Source organism: Culex pipiens, chromosome 2 (assembly GCF_016801865.2).
Source record: "Culex pipiens pallens isolate TS chromosome 2, TS_CPP_V2, whole genome shotgun sequence".
Taxonomy (NCBI): domain Eukaryota; kingdom Metazoa; phylum Arthropoda; class Insecta; order Diptera; family Culicidae; genus Culex; species Culex pipiens.
This window is the reverse complement of record NC_068938.1, coordinates 163,519,682-163,545,037: the sequence shown is the minus strand read 5'-3', so window position 1 is coordinate 163,545,037 and position 25,356 is coordinate 163,519,682. Positions and strand designations below refer to the sequence as shown.

General features: G+C 41.0%; 4 protein-coding genes across 6 annotated transcripts; 2 read left to right on the top strand and 2 right to left on the bottom strand.

Moving 5' to 3' along the window:
- Positions 1-498: 498 nt before the first annotated feature.
- LOC120416718 (chromosome transmission fidelity protein 8 homolog) lies at positions 499-11,829 on the top strand. The gene is made up of 3 exons (XM_039578543.2): positions 499-631; positions 11,304-11,433; positions 11,491-11,829. Exons 1-3 carry the CDS (start codon positions 612-614, stop codon positions 11,827-11,829), a joined length of 489 nt encoding a protein of 162 aa, XP_039434477.1. The 5' UTR covers positions 499-611.
- Positions 785-3,423, top strand: LOC120416715 (general transcription and DNA repair factor IIH helicase subunit XPB). Its single transcript, XM_039578538.2, has 2 exons — positions 785-1,266; positions 1,337-3,423. The coding sequence occupies exons 1-2, from the start codon at positions 866-868 to the stop codon at positions 3,366-3,368; spliced, it is 2,433 nt and encodes an 810-aa protein (XP_039434472.1). The 5' UTR covers positions 785-865; the 3' UTR covers positions 3,369-3,423.
- Positions 3,408-6,844, bottom strand: LOC120416717 (zinc metalloproteinase-disintegrin-like 2d). Its single transcript, XM_039578542.2, has 4 exons — positions 6,581-6,844; positions 5,846-6,048; positions 5,625-5,789; positions 3,408-5,559 (listed from the first exon to the last, which is right to left on the bottom strand). Exons 1-4 carry the CDS (start codon positions 6,636-6,638, stop codon positions 4,747-4,749), a joined length of 1,239 nt encoding a protein of 412 aa, XP_039434476.1. The 5' UTR covers positions 6,639-6,844; the 3' UTR covers positions 3,408-4,746.
- On the bottom strand, positions 11,817-24,291 carry LOC120416716 (histone-lysine N-methyltransferase E(z)). 3 transcript variants are annotated; one of them, XM_039578541.2, is made up of 8 exons: positions 24,091-24,291; positions 23,472-24,028; positions 23,139-23,408; positions 22,927-22,953; positions 22,424-22,524; positions 12,454-13,216; positions 12,213-12,395; positions 11,817-12,147 (listed from the first exon to the last, which is right to left on the bottom strand). In XM_039578541.2, exons 1-8 carry the CDS (start codon positions 24,213-24,215, stop codon positions 11,921-11,923), a joined length of 2,253 nt encoding a protein of 750 aa, XP_039434475.1. In that variant the 5' UTR covers positions 24,216-24,291; the 3' UTR covers positions 11,817-11,920. The 3 variants fall into 3 exon arrangements, with proteins under 3 accessions (XP_039434475.1, XP_039434473.1, XP_039434474.1); XM_039578539.2 differs by having other exon boundaries at positions 23,139-24,028; XM_039578540.2 differs by lacking the exon at positions 22,927-22,953 and having other exon boundaries at positions 23,139-24,028.
- Positions 24,292-25,356: the final 1,065 nt, after the last annotated feature.

Below are 25,356 nucleotides of genomic sequence, written 5' to 3'. Positions count from 1 at the left end.
GGAGCTTTTCTTTTCAGAAGGACCGCGAGGATAATTTTTCAAAATTGATTTAAAAATCCATTTTAAACTCTTTGTGGTCGTACAAAGGGTCATTGTACTCAGAAAAATAAACTTTATCGCTGTAAGCAATAATATCAGCAATCTAAGCTTCATTTTAGGACCAAATTTGAGGACCCAATCAAACCTCGTACAGGCTGATCGTACAAAATATTTTTCTGCGTGTCTGCTGTGAGGTGTGCACTTTCCCACTGAGAATTTTGGCTCGAGATCGAGCCTGAATCGAGTCGAAGCTCGATCCAAAATTCTCAGTGGGTTATTGGAGATCTTTTTACAACTTTCACGATTGTTGCAAAATCTCTAAAATCCACAATAAAAGAGGCAAACAACAAACGCAGTCCTACGTCGAAACAATCGGCACACTTAACTGTCCCATGTGGCAGATTTCAGTCGTTTGATGGAACGTTCTAATGTCGAAACCCCGTTTTTGTTTGGGCGCCAATCTTCAAAACAAATGTGTGTTCGCGATTGATCAGCCGGTTGTTAATTTTTTTATCAATTTTCAAGTGCAATTGTGGTGTAAATTGTTGGAAAAGGATTACTGCTATCTTAAGATGCCGGTTTACATAAGAAAGTAAGTACAATTTTTATTGAAATTGCTAAATTTAAAAACTCGTGATTTTCGGGCAATTTTATTCGCGCTCGCAATGACATCTGTCGAGCGGCCGGGTAAACAGCGAACTGTCAAACGTGTCAAAACAAAACAAAAGTGCTCCTCGTCGCGTTAACACGTACCGTCGTGAATTCCGTAGCGAAATCCGGATTTGTCACGTTAAAATCGAAACGCTAGTGACCCCCTCGCGCCGTGATGGGTCCACCGAAGAAATCTTCGAAGAAGGACCGCCCTTCGAGCAGCTCGGCCGCGGGTTCCAGCACGGGTGGCTTCGTGGAAAATAAGTGGAAGAAGCGCCGTCCGGAAGACGATGCGTACTCGTCGCTGGCGAACGATGATGATGACAGCAGCATGGACGGAGCCGGGGGTGAATTTGTGCCGGGAGCGGCCAGCAAGAACGCGGAGAAAAACGACGACGGAATCGGGGAGGACGAGTACGGGGCGAAGGACTACCGGTCGCAGATGCAGCTGAAGCCGGATAATGCGTCGCGGCCGCTGTGGGTCGCGCCGAATGGGCACATATTTCTGGAGTCGTTTTCGCCGGTGTACAAGCACGCGCACGACTTTTTGATTGCGATATCTGAGCCGGTTTGTCGGTAAGAGTTTGATTTTACATATTTTAAATTGTAGATATGAAGTAATTTACGGTTTTTTTTTTCAATCTAGTCCGGAACACATCCACGAGTACAAGCTGACGGCGTATAGTCTGTACGCGGCCGTTTCGGTGGGGCTGCAAACGCACGATATCATTGAGTACCTGAAGCGACTCAGCAAGTGCACTGTCCCCGACGGTATCCAGGAGTTTATCCGGCTGTGTACGCTATCGTACGGCAAGGTCAAGCTGGTGCTGAAGCACAACAAGTATTTTGTGGAGAGTCCCCATCCGGAGGTGCTGCAGAAGCTGCTGAAGGATCCGGTGATTCAGTCGTGCCGGTTGCGGCGAACCAACGATGAAGGGGAAGGGTTTATCACGCAAACCATGGAAAAGAAGGGAATTACGGCGTTTGGGACGACCAAGATTGGGGCGACGACGGTGGTGCCCGCTGCGGAGGCGGAGAAACCGGCCGAGCCGGAAAATGCTGCTCCGGTTCCGGACGACATTACGAACTTTTACGACAAAATGGACAACGAGGAAGAGGAGGAAGAGGCGAATTTCAACACCGTTTCGTTTGAGGTGAACCAGGAGAAGATTGAGGTGCTGCAGAAGCGTTGCATCGAGATTGAGTTCCCGCTGTTGGCGGAGTACGATTTCCGAAACGATACGATTAACGCGGACATTAACATCGACTTGAAGCCGGCAGCTGTGCTGCGTCCGTATCAGGAGAAGAGTCTGCGGAAGATGTTCGGAAATGGACGTGCCCGTTCGGGAGTTATTGTGTTGCCTTGCGGTGCCGGTAAATCTCTGGTTGGGGTTACGGCCTGTTGTACGGTGCGCAAGCGTGCCCTGGTTCTGTGCAACAGCGGAGTTTCGGTGGAACAGTGGAAGCAGCAGTTCAAGATGTGGTCCACCGCCGATGACAGCATGATCTGTCGATTCACCTCGGAAGCCAAGGACAAACCGATGGGTTGCGGCATCCTGGTGACGACGTACTCCATGATTACGCACACCCAGAAGCGTTCCTGGGAGGCGGAACAAACGATGCGCTGGCTGCAGGAGCAGGAGTGGGGCATAATGGTCCTCGATGAGGTGCACACCATTCCGGCCAAGATGTTCCGTCGAGTGTTGACGATCGTGCAGTCGCACTGTAAGCTCGGACTGACCGCCACTCTGCTTCGTGAGGACGACAAGATTGCCGACCTGAACTTCCTCATTGGGCCGAAGCTGTACGAAGCCAACTGGTTGGAGCTGCAGAAGCGAGGCTACATCGCCCGAGTTCAGTGCGCCGAAGTGTGGTGCCCGATGGCTCCGGAGTTTTACCGCGAATATCTCGTCACGAAGACGTCCAAAAAGATGCTGCTGTACGTAATGAACCCGCAAAAGTTCCGCGCCTGTCAGTATCTGATCCGCTACCACGAGAAACGTGGCGACAAAACGATCGTCTTCAGCGATAACGTGTTCGCCCTCAAGCACTACGCCATCAAGATGAACAAACCGTACATCTACGGCCCCACCTCTCAGAACGAGCGAATCCAGATCCTGCAGAACTTCAAGTTCAACCCCAAAGTGAACACCATCTTCGTGAGTAAGGTTGCCGACACCAGTTTCGATTTGCCCGAAGCGAACGTCCTGATCCAGATCTCCTCGCACGGAGGTTCCCGACGTCAGGAGGCGCAACGTCTCGGCCGTATTCTGCGCGCAAAAAAGGGCGCCATCGCGGAAGAGTACAACGCGTTCTTCTACACGCTCGTCTCGCAGGACACACTCGAGATGGGCTACTCGCGCAAGCGTCAGCGGTTCCTGGTGAACCAGGGCTACAGCTACAAGGTGATAACGCACCTGGCCGGCATGGAGAGCGATCCGGATTTGTTCTACAAGACGCGCGAGGAGCAGGGCCAGCTGCTGCAGCAGGTTCTGTCGGCGTCCGACATGGACTGCGAAGACGAGCGCATTCCGGGCGAGGGGGGAGCGCCGAGGCCGGGCGGGTCGAAGCGAACCGGCGGGCTCAGCTCGATGTCCGGCGCGGACGACGCGGTGTACATGGAGTTCAGGAAGAAGAAGGAGCATCTGCATCCGCTGTTTAAGAAGTTTAGGGGATAAGGGATTTCGGGGCTTGTTGTTTGAAATAAAAGATTGGTATTCATTCTAAACAGTATACTTGAGTTTTATTTGATTGTTAGGTTTTCCACATGTTTTGTTTTACATTGGCTGATTTTTCGAATCTCAACTTGTTTGAGTTTAATTGAAAATCATGATATTACCCTATATCGTTGCTATTGTATATCTGGAGTTTTTTTAAAGGTCCAATAAACAAAACTTTTTTTTTCCTTTCTGAGTGTTTTAAATACCCTTACTTAAGGCGGTTTCAAACACACCCAAAAAGCGAAACTTGAAAATGTTGTTTATAGGACCTTTTTAAAGAAAACTCTAGACATCGAGCTGATTTTGTTCAATAAATATTTATAAATAATAAATACCTAACAATAGTCAAAGTAATGTTAAAACTTAAACAAATTCTGCACAAACATAAACAATAGCTAGTAAATTGTATTCAACTAATTAAGTCGTTATTAATCCCTTCATAGTATTGCCCTAAAAAACTTTACTTCTTTTTTTATAATTATTAAACTTCTTTTTTTTCCACAACTCACCTCCGAATATTTACTAATGGCAATGCAACATTAACTCAAGTGGTTCATGTTAGAAATTAACAGCAAGAAAAAAGTTAAAAAAAATCAATTTAGCACTGGCGGAAAGGATTTGCTTTCCTCTAAAAGTCTTTAATCTGTTAGGGCATCTGCAGCGCTGGGGTGCAAATCAAATTTGCAACTCAAAAATTAAAAAAAAAAATGATTTTTTTTTGTAATTTTTTTAAACTATTTTTTTAAATTTTTCTGTTTGATGGGTTAATCGCTCGGTGATTGTGATTTGGATTTTTGACGATCTTAGCATGCTTTCTGTTGAGCAAATCATTTCGTTTTCGTTTTTATCAATAATTTTAGAAATCGATGCCTCTGTGCTCTCTTATGCTAACTAGATAGGAAAACCAGCACAGAGGCACCGAAATACTGCTAAAACATCACAATAAAATAAAATATAACTACCAGTCTTACTACCAGTTTTTAAACGGTGGACTGGCTAGGTCTGTCTTGAAAATAATTTCTTTTACTGTTTCGCAAGTCTGTCAAGTGTCTTTCTATGAAGTACGCTTAATTAATTATCTTAATTTCTTTAAAATATGGCATGCGTCTATTACGATGAGTCATCTTCGATGGTCAAGCTGACCTGCGACGGCGACACGTAGCCACTGGTCAGACTTTTGCGAGATGATTCGCGAGCGAGTGTGGCTTTCTCCATTCCGATGGACCGGTCGTCCGTGACTCCACTGACAGCCAAGGAGGTACTCAACCAATCAGTCACACCGGTCTTCGTTTCAACGCTGGACTTTCTCGCCGTGTCCATGGCGACGGCTTTGACATCAGTTTTTGCAATCTCCGGGACGGTCCACAGCTTGCGCTTGCGATAGTCGACGCTTACAGATCAAGATGACCGTTGCGACAGCTACAATTAGGCACAACACTCCAAATACAATGAGGCTGATTTGCCACCAAGCCAAACCTTTCTCCGTTTCAAGATCAAAACTTGGTCCACCGGATTGCTCCCCAGTAGAGATCGGCGTCCATTGCTGATGCTTCTGCAGCAGTCGATCCAATATCTTCGGCATGGCAGCGTTTAACTCAGCTATGCTGTCCTTGCTCACCATTGCATTGGCGAAGATGTTGGTTTTTACCGCCATGAGAAAATCTTCACCGCCTTGGTCGTGTCCAACTCCGATCAGATGCAGCAATTCGTGGAGCGTGGTATGTGCGGTGACAACCACATCGTGGAAATTCGTAATAACGACCGAACCGGAACCGCGTCGTGAGCCCATGGATCCGCGTATGGACACTCCTTCGGTCGACAAATTCGCCGTGTAGAGGACGACGAAGTCAACCGAATCCCGACCAAGCATCTGGCTGTTGATGTACTTGTTGAATCGGGGCAACAGTACATCGCTTGACGAGTTCATTTCGATGTAATCTTTATCGGTCCAGTTTTCGATTCTGGTAAGATCGAGCACGATGTTGAATTTCGCCAGCAGAGCATTGAGGATGTTTACAATGCTAAAGAAGAAATCAATCCCCTTTTCGGGACTTTGATCATGTTCTTTGAACACAGTTTTGTCGACCACTATGCCCATCGCGATACGAACGGGAGGCGTTTCCGGCTTTTTTCCAGCGTAGAGGCTTATCTGTAATAGCAAATATGAGAGGATTAGATTCTACTTTTTTTTACAAACGGACATCGTGGCATTACCCCGTTCGACGAATTGCCAGCCTCTTGAGGGTACCGCGTGACATACTGTCCATCGTAGTAAGTCAGGCCGTACACGTCCGTCCCATCAAACACTTCCCCTTGAATGTGGTCACCGTTGCAGATCGAGACTGCAACTTTGGACAAGGGTTTTCCGAGGACAACTCCCTGAAATAAAAATTGTCGTAATTCGTCTAACCTTCCACAGATAAAAGCAACTCTACCTGATAGTGAAAATTTGGGACGTTAAGATCATTCTCAGAGTTTGTGCCATTCAGCACAAAATTTACCCTCACGGTCTCTGGGTATGTCTTGGGTTCCAGCTCCAGTTGCCAAAACGTGTCGTTCAGGTAGAAGCGAACCGATGTCACACTGGCGTTGGAGTTTCGGTGCACTGTTGGGTGAATTTGCCGGAAATTTGGGTTGGCTGAAAAACGAAGAGATGGAAAAAAAATTTCCATTGCGTTTAGATTTTGCCCTAGCTCATCAACCACCAACTTTATTTTCAAGGTGATGAAATCTTACTATAGATTTTGAAAATCTTTATCTTTCCCCATATAAACAAGGCTCAAAACGCGTTCGAACGAGAAGTTTGAATTGTCTTACGACAACAATTGAGTCATCATTAATCATTCAGACAAGAAGATTTCAGTTTCAATCCGTGTTAACATGTTGATCTTAAACCCAGTGAGTAGGTTGCAAGTTGGTTGAAAAAGGAATTTTTATTGTTTTGATTGATTAAAACTTTGCAGGGCCAAATCCAGCTAGGTGTTCAGTTCACCTAGGGTATCATGCCCTGAAATGCCCACTAAATTTGACTCATTTTGTTGTATCCTAATGTACTCCAAATTTAGAATGTTAAGAAACTACAAAAAAAAAAAAAATATCCGACGATCTTCAACGAAGTCATCCCTAAGTGCTGTCCCGGAGCTTAACCCCACAGGTTGCAGATTACTTACGGTCTCCATTTACTGCCATGCTCACAGTAATCATCAGTATTACAACCGAAAACTTCATCCTGAAGCTTTAATCTGCTCCGACATAAAAGTGCTCCTGATCACTGTAGTGCTTGATGTACGTTTCACGAATGATGCAAATTCCGGGATCACACCTCCCTTCTTATACCGTGCCGGCTCGAGGTACGAGTTGTATCAACCGGTGGAAACGCATTACACGTGGTGCAACAATATAGTCAAATTTTGGTTCGATGAGATACCGAACTCTCACTACTTTTCTTTCCAGATTTGTTTCACTTGTGGAAAGAATTTCAACGTTGCCTAATCATTGCACAGATAACTTTTTCACTTTTTGAAACACGTTGCAACCTGTTGCAACTAGTAAAACTTTACCAGATAAGTGGAGAACATGTAGTCTGTTGGACGATTACAACTCTACTGAGGAAGGTGGAAAAATGCGTCAGCCTCAGCGTTTGGCGGCGAAAACAGAATTCATTCACGTTCACGTGAGAATGAATGAATTTAAATTCATTGGTGAGAAGGGCACGCAGAAAAAAAGAATTATCAATTCGATAAATTTCTGCCATCATTTCGATTAATTAACGTCCTATAAATAAATATCCTATAAACATATTCCGTCGTAGTTCATGGAAGTTTAGTTCATCGAGAGGTACCTACTAGAAATTGGTTAGGAAACACCAGTGAGAATTCTAGATATAAAAAACGTTGTTTTTTTTTTAATTTTTCAATTATTCTATAACTGCGACATAAACTTTGAAAAATATTTGCAACGGCCTAACTATTTTGAGCCGCTGTAATAAAAAAGTTTTTTCGACTACTTTTCCAGGATGCGGGGCAGAATGGGCCACCATAGAAAACAAGCAATTTCGGCTAATACAACGTTGAAAGGAGATAAGAAATGACTTTAGGGACCTTTCTAACATAGTTTCCATGAAGTTATACCACTTTTATACAAATACCCAAGTAACCATCCAGCACTAACTAAAGTCATTAATCAGCAGGATATTGGCACCACTATTGCTGATTAGCCACCCAACAGCATTTGTTAATGCAAATCAGCACTGACTCAACAGCACAGTCAATAGCTGTTATAATGCTGATTTAGAGCTACGCCTAGCAACACTTTCAAAATTATTTATCAAACTGGCAACACGATTCTGGTTTCGAGTGAAGAGTGAAAGAGAGAGAGAGAGTAAAAAAAACAAACTTCTCGCTCACTCGTCGTCTTGTTTGAAATGAGCATCGATTTTTTTCGTTTTGGTTAAGTTTTTTAATTGGTTTTTCATGTAAGTATGTGAAATAATTAGATGAATTATTATTTCAAAGAGTTGCATTATTCATTTTCAGCATTTTCTAAACTCTGCACCGTCACCATGAGGAAGAATAGAAAGCAACCGTTCCAGCAACTGCTTGTTGGCAAGCCCCGTCCGGATAATCTTCAGTGTACGATGGCCCGTGGGATTTCCGGAACCTGCAAGAGAATGCAGTTACCCACAACGTCAGATGCGCCACCGAAGGCCTCGCAGCACGGCAAAGACGACATGATCAACAAAGCAGTTGATCTTACGGAATTTGCCGGGGGCAGGAATTTTTGTAGTTGAAGATTACATTGAAGCAAACTTGCAGGATGCATTTGTGTAAAAAGTGATTTATTTTATGTAATAATATGAAATATAAATATGTATAATTAATAAAGTATGTCAATTGCTTTTAAGAAAACTAAAAAAACTTTTTAAATGTGATCAAGAACAGCATACATCAAAATGGCCTGGTCTGAAACAGTAAACAACAACATGCTTTGAAATCGCACTTGAAAATTGCTACTCACTTAGCCGTGAGGACACGGGCTCAGGACTATCTCCACAACAGCGATGTCAACTTCCATACTTCTCTGCAGAGCATCATCATCAAAGCACAATCACAAGTCGGTAATGCAGTTATAAACATTCCAAAAATAGAATAGAATTCGGGAAGGCAAGGGGAAGAGAGAGAGAGAGCAACTTTTGTTTTGCTCTCTGTTTTTTTTTGTTTTGACATTTTCCGCAGGGGTGGGCAAAAACAGTCGAGGCCAGCACTAAACCAGCCGAGTAAAGTCCAATTGCGGTCATTATTCAGCACTATAGTAGCTGTTAGTGCTGACGTAAAAACTGGTTAGCTTTTACTCGCAGCTGTTAAAGCGCATTAAATGCCGAAGTGTGGCTGAGTTTAAGTGCTGGATGGTTACTTGGGTAGTCACATATACCAAAACAAACATTTTTGAAAATAGAGTTAATATGTTGAAATAAGACACTACTTTTACTAATAAGCATCAAAACAACTAAAATATCAATTAATGTTGCATTAAACGTGATTTGTGAAGCTACAGGAGTGAAATAAATTTCGTAACTTTTGATTGTGTTTATAAGGCTGGAAAAGGGTGGTCCATTAGGGTGTAATATGATTGTATGGGAAAAAATAAAGTTGTCAAAATTTAGCCAGCACAGCAACTTTTTGGTTCCTTATATGGTCCTTAACAAGTCCCCAAAGTTTGGGAACGATTTGTTTAGTCCTCACTTTGCGCAAAGCGATTCAATTTTCCATACAAATTTGTATGGGAAAAATCATTTTTTTTAAATTTTGGTATTTAAAAATTTCACGCTATATCAAAACCGGATTCATATTCGGATGCTCTGGAAGGTTCTCTACAATTTTCCCGAAGAGAGTATGGTGCTAACTTGCTCCTATAAAAAGATACAGCGTCCTCAAAACTCGTCTAAAACGTGATTTTCAATCAATCAGGTTACTTACTGTCTACATTCACTGCCGTGCTTAGATTAATTATCACCTCGATTATCACTCAGCAATTCCCCACGAAAACAGCATGAATAAAAACAAAAGTGCTCGGATCGGGCTCAAAATTTTTCTGGGGTTTCCCTGGCCGAAATAATTAGACCCGTATTTTTTTGTTTGGCCATTAGGGTGACCTACGCCGTGTTAGGGTGGTCTAAAAAATGACTATTTTCGTCGATTTTCGCAAAAACCACTTTTTTCGGATTCCTCGGACATTTTTACGTAACATACTAAAAAATGGGAGGAGTTCATTAACAGGATTCTGAAATATGATTTTTGGAAAATAAAATCCGTGTTTTTCGACGCGCCGCGCGCAAAACCCGAAAAATGATGAAATCGGCAAAAATCTACTTTTTTCACTAAAACTGCGATAACTTTAAAATTTCAGCGATGACCTATACATGTGAGGGTACCAACATTTTTGTAATTGAAAGACGCAACTTTTGGTACCCTGACATGTATAGGTCATCGCTGAAATTTTAAAGTTATCGCAGTTTTAGTGAAAAAAGTAGATTTTTGCCGATTTCGTCATTTTCCGGTTTTTGCGCGCGGCGCGTCGAAAAACACGGATTTTATTTTTAAAAAATCATATCTCGGAATCCTGTTAATGAACTCCTCCCATTTTTTAGTATGTTACGTAAAAATGTCCGAGGAATCCGATAAAAATATTTCCAGACATAGGCTCTTTGATCCAGACACCGTCAAAACGGCATTTTAATGTTTCATACGCCCTTTTCATATGTTAGGCTAGATTTTTGAAACTTCTTATTATTTTTCTTTGAAAGGCCAACTTATCACCTTTCATTTGCGTATAAGACAATTGAAATCGGTTGAAATGGCGAGGAGTTATGATTTTTCGAAAATAGTGGTTTTTGCGAAAATCGACGAAAATGGCAATTTTTCAGACCACCCTAACACGGCGTAGGTCACCCAAATGGCCAAACAAAAAAATACGGGTCTAATTATTTCGGCCAGCAAACCCCCAGACAAATTTTGAGCCCGATCCGAGAACTTTTGTTTTTTTTCCATGCTGTTTTCGTGGGGAATTGCTGCACTATTACAGCTGAAAACTTCATTTTTGCAATTCCGTCGTGAAACTACTTCCTTTTCCTGTCATTCTTGAACGACGAAATAGCCTACTTTTCTGTACCAAAAAAAAAAAAAAAAAAAACAGAATCGAATAGCAACACTTTTCAAAATAAATGCTGAAAAGTTCTACTTTTCAGCACTGAAACGGGTGCTGAAAAGTTGAACTTTTCAGCACTTGTTTCGAAAAGTAACACTTTTCAACATTGTTTTGATTTGAAAGATTTATTGACAAATACATGAAAATTTGACTTAAAATTTCACTCAATGGGTGTTTTTCGGAATTGCAAAAAATGTTGTATGGAACTCGTTGCAAAACTTGATTTTTTCAGCACTCGTCGTATTTATCTAACTCGGTGAACCTCGTTGGATAAATTTACGACTCGTGCTGAAAAAATCCTCTTTTTGCAACTTGTTGCATAAACTACTATTTTAAGCTCTTAAAATTGACATAAAATTGTAATATCTCTTAATCACTTTAGTGTACTGACTGCTGACCGGTTCACGAATGATGCGAATTCGGAATCCCACTTTCCTTTTTATATAATGCCAGCTTAAGGTACAAGACTTAAAATCATATCAACCTGAGGAAATCGGTTGCCACGCGTTTGATCTTATTAGAATCCAAGATTCCAATTCTCTTCAGAGAGGCTGTAATATGCGTCATCAGGCTCAGCAGATTTGTTCTGTTGCGATGAGTAGCCACGCGTTGTGCAATTGTTTGGGCCGCTGTTCGACTTGAAATCAATTTGGCATTTGGAGTATAAATTTACGTTTGTTACTTTCGCAGTCCCAACGCCGAAGGCGACATCGAGGAATGGTGCATCGTGGAGCTGCAGGGTGACCTGGAGGTTCGGGGCGACCGTATGATGGACGGCCAGTTTATTGGCGATCTGCTGTACAACAAATACGGCCAACCGGTAAGAATTATAAAGAAAATCCTTGAATAGCCTATGGTTAACGATCGCGCCTTCTAGATCCTCATCATCGGTCACCACATCCTGCAGGGCCGCTGTCAGAAGATCGACAAACCGCTGCTGGTCATGGAAAAGTGTTCCACCCGGGGCAAACAACAACAACAACAGAGAACTCAGGACGACGACGAGGACAACGAAACCATGCTGGACGTGAGCCAGGTCAGCCACCTGGACAGTTCGATCGCGTCCTCCAACCGAACCGTGCTCGACTCTACGGTGGCGGTGGAGCACAAAACCGTCCCCAAGACGGAGTACCTGGTGCGGGCGGTCGTTCGGCAAAAGGTTCTTTTTAAGGCGCGGCCAAAGCCAATCATTGCGAACGTAGCTAAGAGTGTGTGAGAAGGTTATACTTTTATTCAATGTAATTTTTTGAAAACTTAAGAATATTTATCATAAATCTAATTTTAAAACATCAATTGTCACATAAACTTTAGAGAAACTCCATTTCCCGCTCGATGCCGACAAACTTGAGCTGTTCGGTCGGTCCATATCTGTAGTCGAAGAACAGCTCCTCCCCCGGTTGAATCGCGCGCTTGGCAAAGATTCCAATGCGGTGATCACCGTTCACCATCATCACCTTTGCGTAGCAGTTCGGGTTGATCGAGTGGTTGGCGAAGCGGATCTTGTTGCCCTTGCGGGTCGCGTCCACGACAAAGTCTGCAAGAGAAATTGGGTTGAGTTTTTTTTTTGGTTTCAATCGCGGGGTGTTCAGGAATTGTCACCATTGTTCAGGTTGAACAGGAAACTGCACATGTATTTGTCGTACACCTTGCCGCGGCGATCGGCCTCGTCCTGCGAGATGATCTCACCGCAATACTCCGAGATGAACTCGTTCTTCTGGGCGCTCTCCTTCAGGAAGATTCCCCACCCAGCCACGTCCGACGGCGCCATCAGCAGGTGCTTGTCTGTGGAATAGATTCAGATGTAAGTTCATCAACACTCTTCAACTTAACTTGAACTCACGCAACGCCCGCTGCACGCTGACGTTCTTGCAGGTGATTTTCGAGATTTCGTAGTGTTCCGCGCCGCACGTCTGGCACAGGTCCGGGTCGCACTCGCGCACCGCCAGATAGCACGGGCACTGCTTCGTGTTGCACTGCGCCTTGCACCGGCAGCCCGGGAACCGGTTCTGGCAGTCGCTGCTGCAGTTGCAGAACTTTTCGCAAAAGTTTTGCGCCCGAATGCAGGGACAGCTCGCGTCACACGGGCCCGGATGGTCGCACGGCGTAAAGTTGTACACGTGGTTCGAGCTCGAGTCCTTCTTCAGCTGAATCTTGCGGCAGTGCATCGACCACAGCCGGTGCTTCTTCTTCTTCTTACGGGGCGGCGTGTTGTCCTTGTTCGTCTCGATCAGCGGAATGTCCGCGGCCTCCTTCTGCGCAAACTGGTACACCTGCTGGCACGTCTTCATCAGCATCGCCTCCGCAATGGCGCAGTAGTTGTTCAGGTAGATCGTCTGCAGCGAGCGGAAGAACGACTTGTCCGACCCGTTCCACTCCTCGTCGGCCGCGTCCAGCAAGTTCAGCAGCGTGGCCGAGTTGTTGACCGAAGTGCTCAGGCGGGCGGTGGTGCCACCGTTGGAAGCGACCGCACCGATTCCCGGAATAACGGGGGCCTCCTTGCTGTACCGGCTGCTGTCGTTGCTGTCCTCCGAGCTGGCCTCGTTGCCCGAATCCATCGGCGTTTTGTTCTTGTTGTCCACGGCCAGCCGCTCCTTCATGCCGTCCTGTGTGGCGGATAAGGGAAAATAAGAGTTGAAACTGGTGCAAGATTCCTCGATAGTAGGTAGGCTTTGGGTGACAAGAAAAATGGGAAATTTTGGAAAATCTTGGGTGACACTCCCTGGCTCTATTCCTTAGACAAAATTAAGCATGATCAAAAGTGTGATTTCAATGTGAAACGCTCTACAGTTTTGCAAAGCAATCCGAGTTGATCCTCATAAGTAATTATCGATTTAATTCAATTTTTCAATTCAATTTGTGTTTTTATTAGAATTTAGCAGTTCTGTTCCAGGATGTTACATTTGCAATTCAGAGATTTGGAGAACCTTTCAACTGAGATCAATTCATAAGCATTTGCAGGGAGGATACATATTTCTACGTTTAGATTTTGCTAGCTGAGTGCTCTTTTAGGGAAAATAAATTTTGAGAAAAAACCCTATATCTATGTATTATCGATTTAAAAAAGACGTTTTTGTACCAAAACATTTTTGTTCTCCAACTTTAACGTTCTACAGCGACCTCTAAACCCTAACCAATTTGCTCACAGATACCTAATTTTACTTGAGGAATCGAGCCAGGGGTGCGACTAAACTATTTTTTTTGTTGTCACCCTAATGTTGATCTACCGTCGAGAATGTTAGATCCAAATTTTACTATCGAAATTTCGAAGGAAAAACAAGTTTAGTTTTATATCCGAAAATGTAAAACAAAATATACTGAAATTTAAATCTTCTACTAATTTCTATATACATGCCACAGATTTTTTTTGCAACATGAAATTTTCAGGGTTTCGTCTTATTAAAATTAAGGATTTTTTTTGTAATTATCGAGAGTACGCTTTAAAGTAGGTGTTTATTGTACGATAGTTAGATTAGTAATGGTTTGTAAGTACAGCTTCAATTCATGGCTTGCTTCAATCTTCTCACTGCAACACTCCTCCTGAAGATGAAGAGATGCCCATTGAACTCCTGTTCACTTCCAGCTTCATCCTCTGCAACGGCTTCGTGAGTCCATCGGCAATCTGGTTGTCCGTGCTCACGTACTCCAGCTTAACCACACCTTGCTCGAGGGAATCCCGGATGTAGTGATGCCGGATGTCGATGTGCTTCGTGCGGGGGTTGTAGCCACCGTTCTTGGCGATGGCGATACAACTTTGGTTGTCGCACCGAATTTCGATCGGTTGGTTGGATCCGAACAGCGTTGAGATCCCGCGCCACCACGACGCTTCCTGGACAGCCGCAGACACCGCCATGTACTCGGCTTCGCACGTCGAGAGCGCCACCGTGGGTTGTTTCTTGCAGGACCACGAAATCGCTCCTCCTTGCGCCAAGAAAATGTATCCGCTTGTGGATTTGCGCTCGTCCGGGTCCGATCCCCAGTCAGCATCGCAGTAGCCGACAATCTCCGACTCAGCGTCCCGCTTGTACTCCAGCCTGCGCGTAGCTGTGCCGCGAAGGTATCGCAGCAGGTGCTTCACCGCGTTCCAGTGCTTCGGTCCCGGGTTCCGGTTGAACCGGCTCAAGGTGTTGACCGCGAACAGGATATCCGGCCGCGTGCTCTGGGCCAGATACATGAGGCAGCCGACCGCTTCTTGATAGGGAACGTCCTTCATCAGCGCGGTCTCGGCCTCGGTCTTCGGGCTCATCTCGTTCGACAGCTTCTCGCTCGCGTTCATCGGGATGCTGACCGGCTTGCACTCGCTCATGTTGAACCGCTTCAGAACGGATTCGATGTACGCTTCCTGGTCCAGGGCGATTCCATCTTCCGTCCTCTCGATCCGGATTCCGAGGCAGTGCTTCGCGGCTCTCAAGTCCTTCATGCGAAAGTGGCTGCTGAGCTGCTTCTTCAGCTTGTTCGTCCTTGCGCTGTTGTTGCTGAAGATCATCAGGTCGTCGACGTAGATGGCCACGATCAGGATGTTGCCATCGCTCTTGCTGAGGTAAACGCACGGATCGTACTTCGTCGGGGCCAGTCCGAACTTCTTCAGAGCTGCGTCGAGCTTCTGATTCCAGACTCTACTCGACTGCTTGAGCCCGTACAGCGCCTTGTTCAGCTTGCAGACCAGCGACTTCTGTTCACCGTCGGTGAAACATGGTGGCTGCTCCATGTAGATCTCCTCGTCGAGGTCTCCTTGGAGGAAGGCAGTCACGGCGTCCATTTGATCCACAGCCAGGTCGTGCTTCGCGGCCAGGGCAAACAGGTACCGCAGCGAACTGTATCGAACTACCGGGGCGTAAGTTTCGTCGAAGTCTACCCCCTACTCGCAAACAAAGCCAAATGTATGCAGGCTGACGTTTCTGCATTTCCTGGCAAACTTCCAAACTGTCAAAATCTGGTTTACGAGTTTGTTTGTATGTTTGTTTGGGTGTGTTCTCATAACTCCTGAATTAACGTCGTTTAATTTACGTTACCGGTTCATCTGTAGACGTAAATAGTTTTTCACAAATTCACGCATGTTTTTCATGCAAAATCTTTGTCAACATGCTTGCTTACTTCGAAAAAGATATTTGAAGTTGTTTTTGTAAGGATTTTCCCGGAAAATCTTGAAAATTTCCACCTCAAACATTTCAGGTGGAAGAACCGTTTCAGGTCTAAAAACGGCTTTCACTTGAATTGACGTCGTGACGTGAATGATTTAACGTCGGACGTAAATTGCATGCAAGTCTCCATTATGGAAGTCGCAAATATAGTTTGCCATAAAAAATCCAGTTTACCGAGCGTATATTTTCATATGCAAATGTAGATAAGTTGAAATTAATAAGTAGGCAAGAATTGTGATTTGCATTTAAAAATCTAAATAGCAGGGGTGCCCAACCTTTGGCCAAGCGGGCCGGATATAAATATATATATTTTTTTTTAAATAAAAATACACAAATTAACATGTGTTTGGCCTGGATTCAGGAAATTTTAATAAATGTTTTACTGCAAAGCAAATATACTGGAGTATACTGGAAAAAAACATGTTCGGGTGGATTTTCTGTTAACATAAGAGAATATTTTCACACAATTTTAAAATATAGATCATCGGTAAATGAAACATAGTAATTTTGAAAAATAAATGCATAACTTTTACCGTCCTTGGGGTAAATTTTGAAAGCTGTTTCAGATACGTTTTTGTCAATAAATTGGCGCCTTTGTATTAAAAATTGATTAAATATAATAAATATATGCCTCTTAAAATTCAAAAAGCTTGTCTCAGAACTCAACTCATGCAATCAAAATCCATATTTAACAAAGGAACTGACTTTACTCAAAATGTATGCTTCATCATAAAAACACATTCATTTATACTGAAACTTTGTGAAAATAACAAAATAATTTGGAAATCAACTGAAAAAGGAGTTCGCATACCTAAAATGCTTTTTAGAAAAAAAAAAAAAATCATTGACGGGGAAACTAACTAAGAGTTCCTTGATACTAACTAGCATCAGTTTGGCATAACCACCCCATCAGTCAAAACTTACACTTGAATTGAAAATCGTTGTTAGTCAATGACGCCTTGTTTGAACGATTAACGGAACATTCATGGTTATGGACAATCTAAACGCAAATTAAGCAGTCGGAATAACACCCTAAGCACCCGGATCAGTTAAAATGTCAATTTTTATTTTTGACTTTAAAAATATAAGTCATTTTCAAAATTTATTACAGAGTTTCGTCGTTTTCAAAAGTTAAGCATGTACAAAAAATTTGCGATCACTGCCACCTGGCGGAGTTTTCCCTAAACACAGCTTTTTTAAGGTCCTATAGGCCCCCAAAACCAAAGCTAAAAACTCGATTCGCCACCTACATTCGAGTAGGAGAACTTTGGTGCAAGGTTACGTTTACGTTTTTGCGCGATAAGTGCAAAGGCGAGTGAAAACTATTTTAAGGTTTTGCCTTCCTCACCTCACTGAGGCAAGGCTATAAAATCACTCAAAAATTGAACTTTTTAAATAAGCCTTCTAGATATACCTTTACGTATACATATCGGCTCAGAATCAAATTCTGAGCAAATGTCTGTGCGTGTGGATGGACGTAGAATTTTTTTTCTCACTCACTTTTCTCGAAACTGGCCCGACCGACTTTGTCCGGATCTATGTTTTTGGTTTCGCCTTCAGGTCCTGTAAGTCTTTTTTTAATTTCATCCGGTTTGGTGCAGTACTTCAAAAGTTATGTTAGAAAAACTGTTTTGGTTGATACTAAAAAGGGTCATTATTTACATAATTTGAAAGCTCCGGCGGATAGCTGTCGGAACTTTCCGCTCAGTGCACGCCGTGCACGCACACAAACACTGCAGTGCTTTCAAATGAATAATTAAATTTATCATAGATGGCAGCACTCAGATGTATAGTGTCTTTACTAAGTAAGCGTTAGCCAAAGCATTCAGGAGGAAGGCAGCAACCACCTTCTGGTGGATTAAGTAACGTTTTTTAAAAGAAAATTGATCTTTTGGAATAAAATAAAGTTAACAGGGGGTAAGAAATAAAAACTTCTACCGATTGACTTTCTGATTTTTTTGCTAAGTTGCCTTTTTCATTGAAAATTCTGTGATCCGGATTGAAAACGCGAGAATGAGGTTAGATTGCTAATTTTGAAAATCATTCCAATTACCATTTTTCAAGCAGAGCTTTGCTTTTATGGTAGAAGTGACTTTAAAAAATATTTGTCCACTTGAATAATCTACATTCTCAATTGATTAGTTAGGTTTTGGTTGATTAAAACATTCCCTTATTTTGAATCAGATAATGAACAGGTTAAATCGGCCATCACAAAAATATTTTCGTTTATATCAATTAAGCTACTTATTTCTTACCTGAAAATGGTATAATTTGCTATTAATGTCGATTTTATGATGAAATAAAACAATTTCAAATTTCAAACCAACTTACTCGCTGTAGGTTATAATGAAAACATCACCCCAAGTTTCAGCGCCCTCTAGTGGGGGGTAATTTTGACGTTTGATTGCCTATAGGCAATCAAACGTCAAAATTACCCCTCACTAGAGGGCGCTGAAACTCGGGGTGATGTTTTCATTATAACCTACAGCGAGTAAGTTGGTTTGAAATTTGAAATGGTTTTATTTCATCATAAAATCGACATTAATAGCAAATTATACCATTTTCAGGTAAGAAATAAGTAGCTTAATTGATATAAACGAAAATATTTTTGTGATGGCCGATTTAACCTGTTCATTATCTGATTCAAAATAAGGGAATGTTTTAATCAACCAAAACCTAACTAATCAATTGAGAATGTAGATTATTCAAGTGGACAAATATTTTTTAAAGTCACTTCTACCATAAAAGCAAAGCTCTGCTTGAAAAATGGTAATTGGAATGATTTTCAAAATTAGCAATCTAACCTCATTCTCGCGTTTTCAATCCGGATCACAGAATTTTCAATGAAAAAGGCAACTTAGCAAAAAAATCAAAAAGTCAGTCGATAGAACTTTTTATTTCTTACCTCCTGTTAACTTTATTTTATTCCAAAAGATCAATTTTCTTTTAAAAAACCTTAAAATAGTTTTCACTCCCCTTTGCACTTATCGCGCAAAAACGTAAACGTAACCTTGCACCAAAGTTCTCCTACTCGAATGTAGGTGGCGAATCGAGTTTTTAGCTTTGGTTTTGGGGGCCTATAAGCTATTGTGTTTTATATGTTTATGGACCTAATACGTCCATTAGTTCGATATTTTTAGTTTTGTTTTGACTTTTTAAAATTTTTATTTCTAGTCCAAAAACTTGAGGTTTTTAAACTTCTACGTTTTTGGATTTTTATATTTTATTCCTGGTATTTTTTTCTTTTTTTTAATTTTTTATTATTATTATTATTATTATTTTTTTTTTGTTTTTATTTTAAGGCCGTTGCAAATATTTTTTGAAGTTTATGTTCGACATAAACTTTAAAAAATATTTGCAGCGGTCTAAATTATTTAATTTAGACCACTGCAAATGTTTTTTTTTTAAATTCTGCAACTTTAGAACTATTCAATTTCAATTTAATTCAATTCAAATAGAATTTAGCAGTTCTGTTCCAGGATGTTACATGTGCAATTCAGAGATTTGAAGAACCTTTCAATTCATAAACCTTTGCAGGGAGGGTACATATGTATTTCTAAGTTTAGATTTTGCTAGCTGAGTGCTCTTTTAGGGAAAATAAAATTTGAGAAAAAAAAATCCCTTGATCTATGTTTGGCTTAAAACTAATATCGCAGTTGTTGAAGGAGGAGTATTTCGAAGAGCGGATTTGTTGACAACCCGCAGGAAGTCTTGAAAGTTCTCGCCTGTTCAATTTCCGTTTTTTTAGGTTTATGATTTTTGACTTTATTTTTTTTAAAGAACAAAATGCTTTAAAATTCTTTAAATTATTTGTTTTAATTGTTAATTTTATCTATCCCATTTCATAACAATTTTATTGGTTTTTATTTTGCAATAATAAAAAAAAATTAAGAATTTAAGCTGATTGAATTTTTATAAGCTTTTTAAAAATCGTCCAATTTTTTTCTGGATTCATTTAAAAAAAAACAAATTTCAAATTTTTCAATTCAGAATTTCAAATCTTCTTTTTACATTGAGAATACAACAATGTTTAGAAATTTATGTTTGCATATTTTTATGTTTGAGGATAAGAGTTTTATATTCAAACATATTTAAATCTTAGAATTTTCTTTTTTTTTACAATTGAGCAGTTCTCTACGGAATCGGTCTTTTTTCTTTAATTTTAATTTTTGTATTTTTTAATCCGGCTGAAACTTTTTTGGTGCCTTCGGTATGCCCAAAGAAGCCATTTTGCATCATTAGTTTGTCCATATAATTTTCCATACAAATTTGGCAGCTGTCCATACAAAAATGATGTATGAAAATTCTAAAATCTGTATCTTTTGAAGGAAATTTTTGATCGATTTGGTGTCTTCGGCAAAGTTGTAGGTATGGATACGGACTACACTGGAAAAAAATAATACAAGGTAAAAAAAAATTGGTGATTTTTTTATTTAACTTTTTATCACTAAAACTTGATTTGCAAAAAAACACTATTTTTAATTTTTTTTATTTTTTGATATGTTTTAGAGGACATAAAATGCCAACTTTTCAGAAATTTCCAGGTTGTGCAAAAAATCATTGACCGAGTTATGATTTTTTTAATCAATACTGATTTTTTCAAAAAATCGAAATTTTGGTCGCAAAAATTTTTCAACTTCATTTTTCGATGTAAAATCAAATTTGCAATCAAAAAGTACTTTAGTGAAATTTTGATAAAGTGCACCGTTTTCAAGTTAAATCCATATTTAAGTGACTTTTTTGAAAATAGTCGCAGTTTTTCATTTTTTAAAATTAGTGCACATGTTTGCACACTTTTAGAAAAAATATTTTTGAAAAGCTGAGAAAATTCTCTATATTTTGCTTCTTCGAACTTTGTTGATACGACCTTTAGTTGCTGAGATATTGCAATGCAAAGGTTTAAAAACAGGAAAATTGATGTTTTCTAAGTCTCACCCAAACAGCCCACCATTTTTCAATGTCGATATCTCAGCAACTAATGGTCCGATTTTCAATGTTAATATATGAAACATTTGTGAAATTTTCCGATCTTTTCGAAAACAATATTTTCAAAATTTTCAAATCAAGACTAACATTTCAAAAAGGCCAAACATTCAATATTACGCCCTTTTGAAATGTTAGTCTTGATTTGAAAATTTTGAAAATATTGTTTTCGAAAAGATCGGAAAATTTCACAAATGTTTCATATTTTAACATTGAAAATCGGACCATTAGTTGCTGAGATATCGACATTGAAAAATGGTGGGCTGTTTGGGTGAGACTTAGAAAACATCAATTTTCCTGTTTTTAAACCTTTGCATTGCAATATCTCAGCAACTAAAGGTCGTATCAACAAAGTCCGAAGAAGCAAAATATAGAGAATTTTCTCAGCTTTTCAAAAATATTTTTTTCAAAAGTGGGCAAACATGTGCACTAATTTTAAAAAATGAAAAACTGCGACTATTTTGAAAAAAAGTTACATAAAAATGGCTATAACTTGAAAACGGTGCACTTTATCAAAATTTCACTAAAGTACTTTTTGATTGCAAATTTGATTTTACATCGAAAAATGAAGTTGAAAAATTTTTGCGACCAAAATTTCGATTTTTTGAAAAAATCAGTATTGATTAAAAAAATCATAACTCGGTCAATGATTTTTTGCACAACCTGGAAATTTCTGAAAAGTTGGCATTTTATGTCCTCTAAAACATATCAAAAAATAAAAAAAATTAAAAATAGTGTTTTTTTGCAAATCAAGTTTTAGTGATAAAAAGTTAAATAAAAAAATCACCAATTTTTTTTACCGTGTATTATTTTTTTCCAGTGTAGTCCGTATCCATACCTACAACTTTGCCGAAGACACCAAATCGATCAAAAAATTCCTTCAAAAGATACAGATTTTAGAATTTTCATACATCATTTTTGTATGGACAGCTGCCAAATTTGTATGGAAAATTATATGGACAAACTAATGATGCAAAATGGCTTCTTTGGGCATACCGAAGGCACCAAAAAAGTTTCAGCCGGTTTAAAAAATACAAAAAAAATCGAATGACCGAAATCTCAGAGAATTGCTCAATTTGTAAATTTTGCAAGTTTTGATTTTTTTGAAATTATTTTTCTTTTTTCTTTTTTTCAAATCAACGATTTTTTAAATTAATATTATTGGAATCTGTAGTATTTTCGACCTTATATTTTTAAATTTATAATCATGTAATTTTAGAGTTTCTTGGTTTATACATAAAATCATTTTAAAAGTTTGGTATTCAAAAACACCCAAAATGCTAAAAAATAAAATTTTGGTTTATTGGACCTTTTTTTTTGTTTAACAAAAAAAAACTCCAGGTTCGGACAAAGATCAGTAAAAGCTTGGGAAAATCCATATTTTCATTGATTCATGATATTTAGCAAATTTTTAATAGTAGCGTAACTGCATTTGTAATATTTTTTTTATCCGAAATTTTGAAAATTAAACTCGAGTTTAGAAATTTCGTTTTAGTTTTTTTTCAATTTTAGCAATTTTTCGATTGTTTCTATTACCTATCGAAATTTTCTTTATTGCAACTATTGTCGTAATTTGTTGATGGTAGATAGAGAAATAAGGATTAAAAATATCGATCAGCAACGGAAAAAATACGATTAAGACCGATTGCAATCACCACCACGATCAAGTTAAAGGAAAGGAGAACTCACCAACAGCATGTAGCAGGTCGCGCTGCACGGTTTAGTCGACTGCTTCAGCTCGGGCCAGCGGCGCTTCTGCAGGTTCGGTCCCGGGTGGCACGCCTGGAGACCTGCACGACAAATCATAAGAAAATGTGTTAAACAACGCACCGTTTGGTGAGTGAAAAGTCCCAGTGAGAATGATGGCCAATTTTGGGTTATGATGATGATGATGAAGTATGAGCGCACATGTGTGGGATAATTTCGGTTTTATGATGTGAAACAGAGGGAAAAGCCAGAAATGTTAACGGAAAAAAGGTTTGTCCTGCGACGTTCCAATCACATTGATCCGATCGGTTTCGATTGATTGTGTGAAATTGTATGATTGTGTGTGTTTTTTTTAGGAGGATGATCGTTTTGCTTTCGAATTTGTCCACGCAAATTTTGCATTAATTTTTGTTTTACTTGCTCGGCGGTTTGAAAACAACTAAACAACTATTTGCAGGAAGATCGTTGCCAGTTAGGTAACTTACGATTCGGCTGCTCGCCAGCAGGACTTCCTGCGGGTGTTGTGAGTGTGATATTTGCCGAACGATTGAAGTGTTTTTGAAAGAGGATCGAAATTGATTTACAGAAAAAAATATGTGCCAAAATAAAGGGACAAGTCAACCGTACGCGAACAACGGATCATCATCTGAAAGAGGACTCTCAAAAGTGTTAGGGAAGGCAACGGGGTCATACTCACGGTGCAAGAAGCAATCGTATTTGAAGCAACGCCGGCAGAACAGCGTGTGGTACGAGTGGAGCGTTTGCTCGCGCGAAACCGACTCGGCGCGCGGCCCGTCGATGTTGGGCGTGCACTCCGGGGGCCGCTCCGGGTCGACGCGCTCCGTCAGCTCGATGTACCGCTCGCGCAGTTCCTCCGGCGTGCCCAGGTCCGGGAACTGCGAGCTGATGGCCTGGAAGATTATCGGCGAGGGAAATGGTTTCTCGTCGATAACTTCCTTCTTGAGTACTACAAAAGGTTCCAGCTTGAATTTAGGCAGTGAATCGTCCTTCGCGGCAATGTCGACGGTACCTTCGTCTTTGTCTGGTTTGGCTTTGGCCGGCGGCACCTTCGTGCCACTTGTTGATGGCTGTGGTCCGGCAGCTTCATCCGCCGTCGGCTTCACCGCAGCAGCCTTGCCCGACTTTGAGCTATCGTTGCTGTTCGAGTCCACGTCCCTTCCTGTGTACTGCATCAACGCGTGGCACAACTCCACAAAGATGGAATCGTCAATGAAGCTGCCCTCCTTGTCCCCGTGCACCTTCCCGTCGTAATTCTTAATCAACTCCTCGATGAACGACCCGTCCTGGTCCAGCACCTCGTCGCCCATGTAAGGAATGTTGTGCAGTACGGTTTCATCTTCGACCATGAAGTTCTGCTGGGTCGGCGCCCACGTGTACATTGTCGGAATCGGTGTCACCGCCGGAATCACCCGGATCGGAATAGTCTGGTGGGCGCCCTCATGGTTCACCACTTCCGCCTTCTTCATACACTCGACGTGGGGTAGTTCCGTGTCGTTCTGGATCCAGGTGGCGTTCGTCGTCAGCCACGAGTCATTCTCCTTCACCAGCAAATTCAGCAACTTTTGACTAACAAACAAAAACCCAAATCAGTCGACGTCCCCAAAAAACCAAAAAGATTAAACTCTTACCGGTTCCCGTTCCAGGCCGCCTTCACCTCGTCCGCGCGTTTGTGACGCTTGCTGGCGCGAATCTTCATGTACTCGGACTTGACGCGCTTCTTCCAATCCAGGGTCAGCTTGGTTTTGGACATCATTTTTGGCGAACTATTATTTTCCAGGGTATAAAATCAACTGCCCCAGTTCCAAAATAAAATGCAGCGCCCCGGCGGACGCGAAAAAGGCGGAAAATTTGCAGTCTACTGCTTTGTTCTGAAGTCTGGAGTTGAGTGCACCCTCGAGTAGGAGGGGGAAAACCGCTAGCCCGCCCACCCGCAAACGATGAAGTAAACATCGTCGGTTAAGCCCGCCGCCCAGGTGGTGAAATTTGTTGACCTAATTTTTTACTTCTGGAAACGGGGGTTGTGTGGCCTTTGCCGGAATATCATTTACCGGAAACATACCGGAAACGTTAGTTTTTTTTTTATTTCTGTAAATTAAAAATACCCGCATAATCAAATACCAAAGGTGAAACTGTCGAAATCATAAGACAATTATTTCTGGTATGGTTACCATTTGTGATATTGTTGATATAATGTCACAACCATATAACAAAATTAAAGTGGTACTATTTCTCGAATGGTTACTCCTCGGGTACATCCTAGGGTACATCCCTAGGTACATCCGGCATATGCAGACTCATTTTGGTGGAGAAATTCGTAAAATTGAACTAAATACAGATCATTTTAGAGTGATGATAAATTTTCTATGAAAATGATTGACGGCTTTATACTAATTTACATTTAGTAGTACAGTCTTGAGTACAGTTTAAAATCAGTTTTAAGACATTTTTTTAACGGTCAACTCGTGCTCGTCTGCGATCTGCAAGTAAACTGCTTTTTCGGGATCTTGACCTGACGTGCCACCAAGAGTTCAAATCTGACCGCACATTCTCATCTTCCTTCTCACTCACCCTCAGCGATCAGCGATTGTCAAACACATCGTTTGAAACATGCACAGCTGCCGCTGCTGAGAAGCTCTGTAAAGATATATTTGAAATTGGCGGAAACCATCCTTGAACTATTAAATAATTATTTTTTTTTGGAAAATCTTCGGAAAAGTTATTTATTTCCCAAAATATCCAATGTTGAATAAAATATACAGTTAATAATTGAGTTGCCTTTTATGATTTGTCAGTGTTTATGATGGTTTTACTTCATATCAGCCTTTTTCACTTGTTGTTCCTGAACTTTTCGAAGCACGGCTAAATGTTAAACTCGAAATTTGACGTTCACTCAA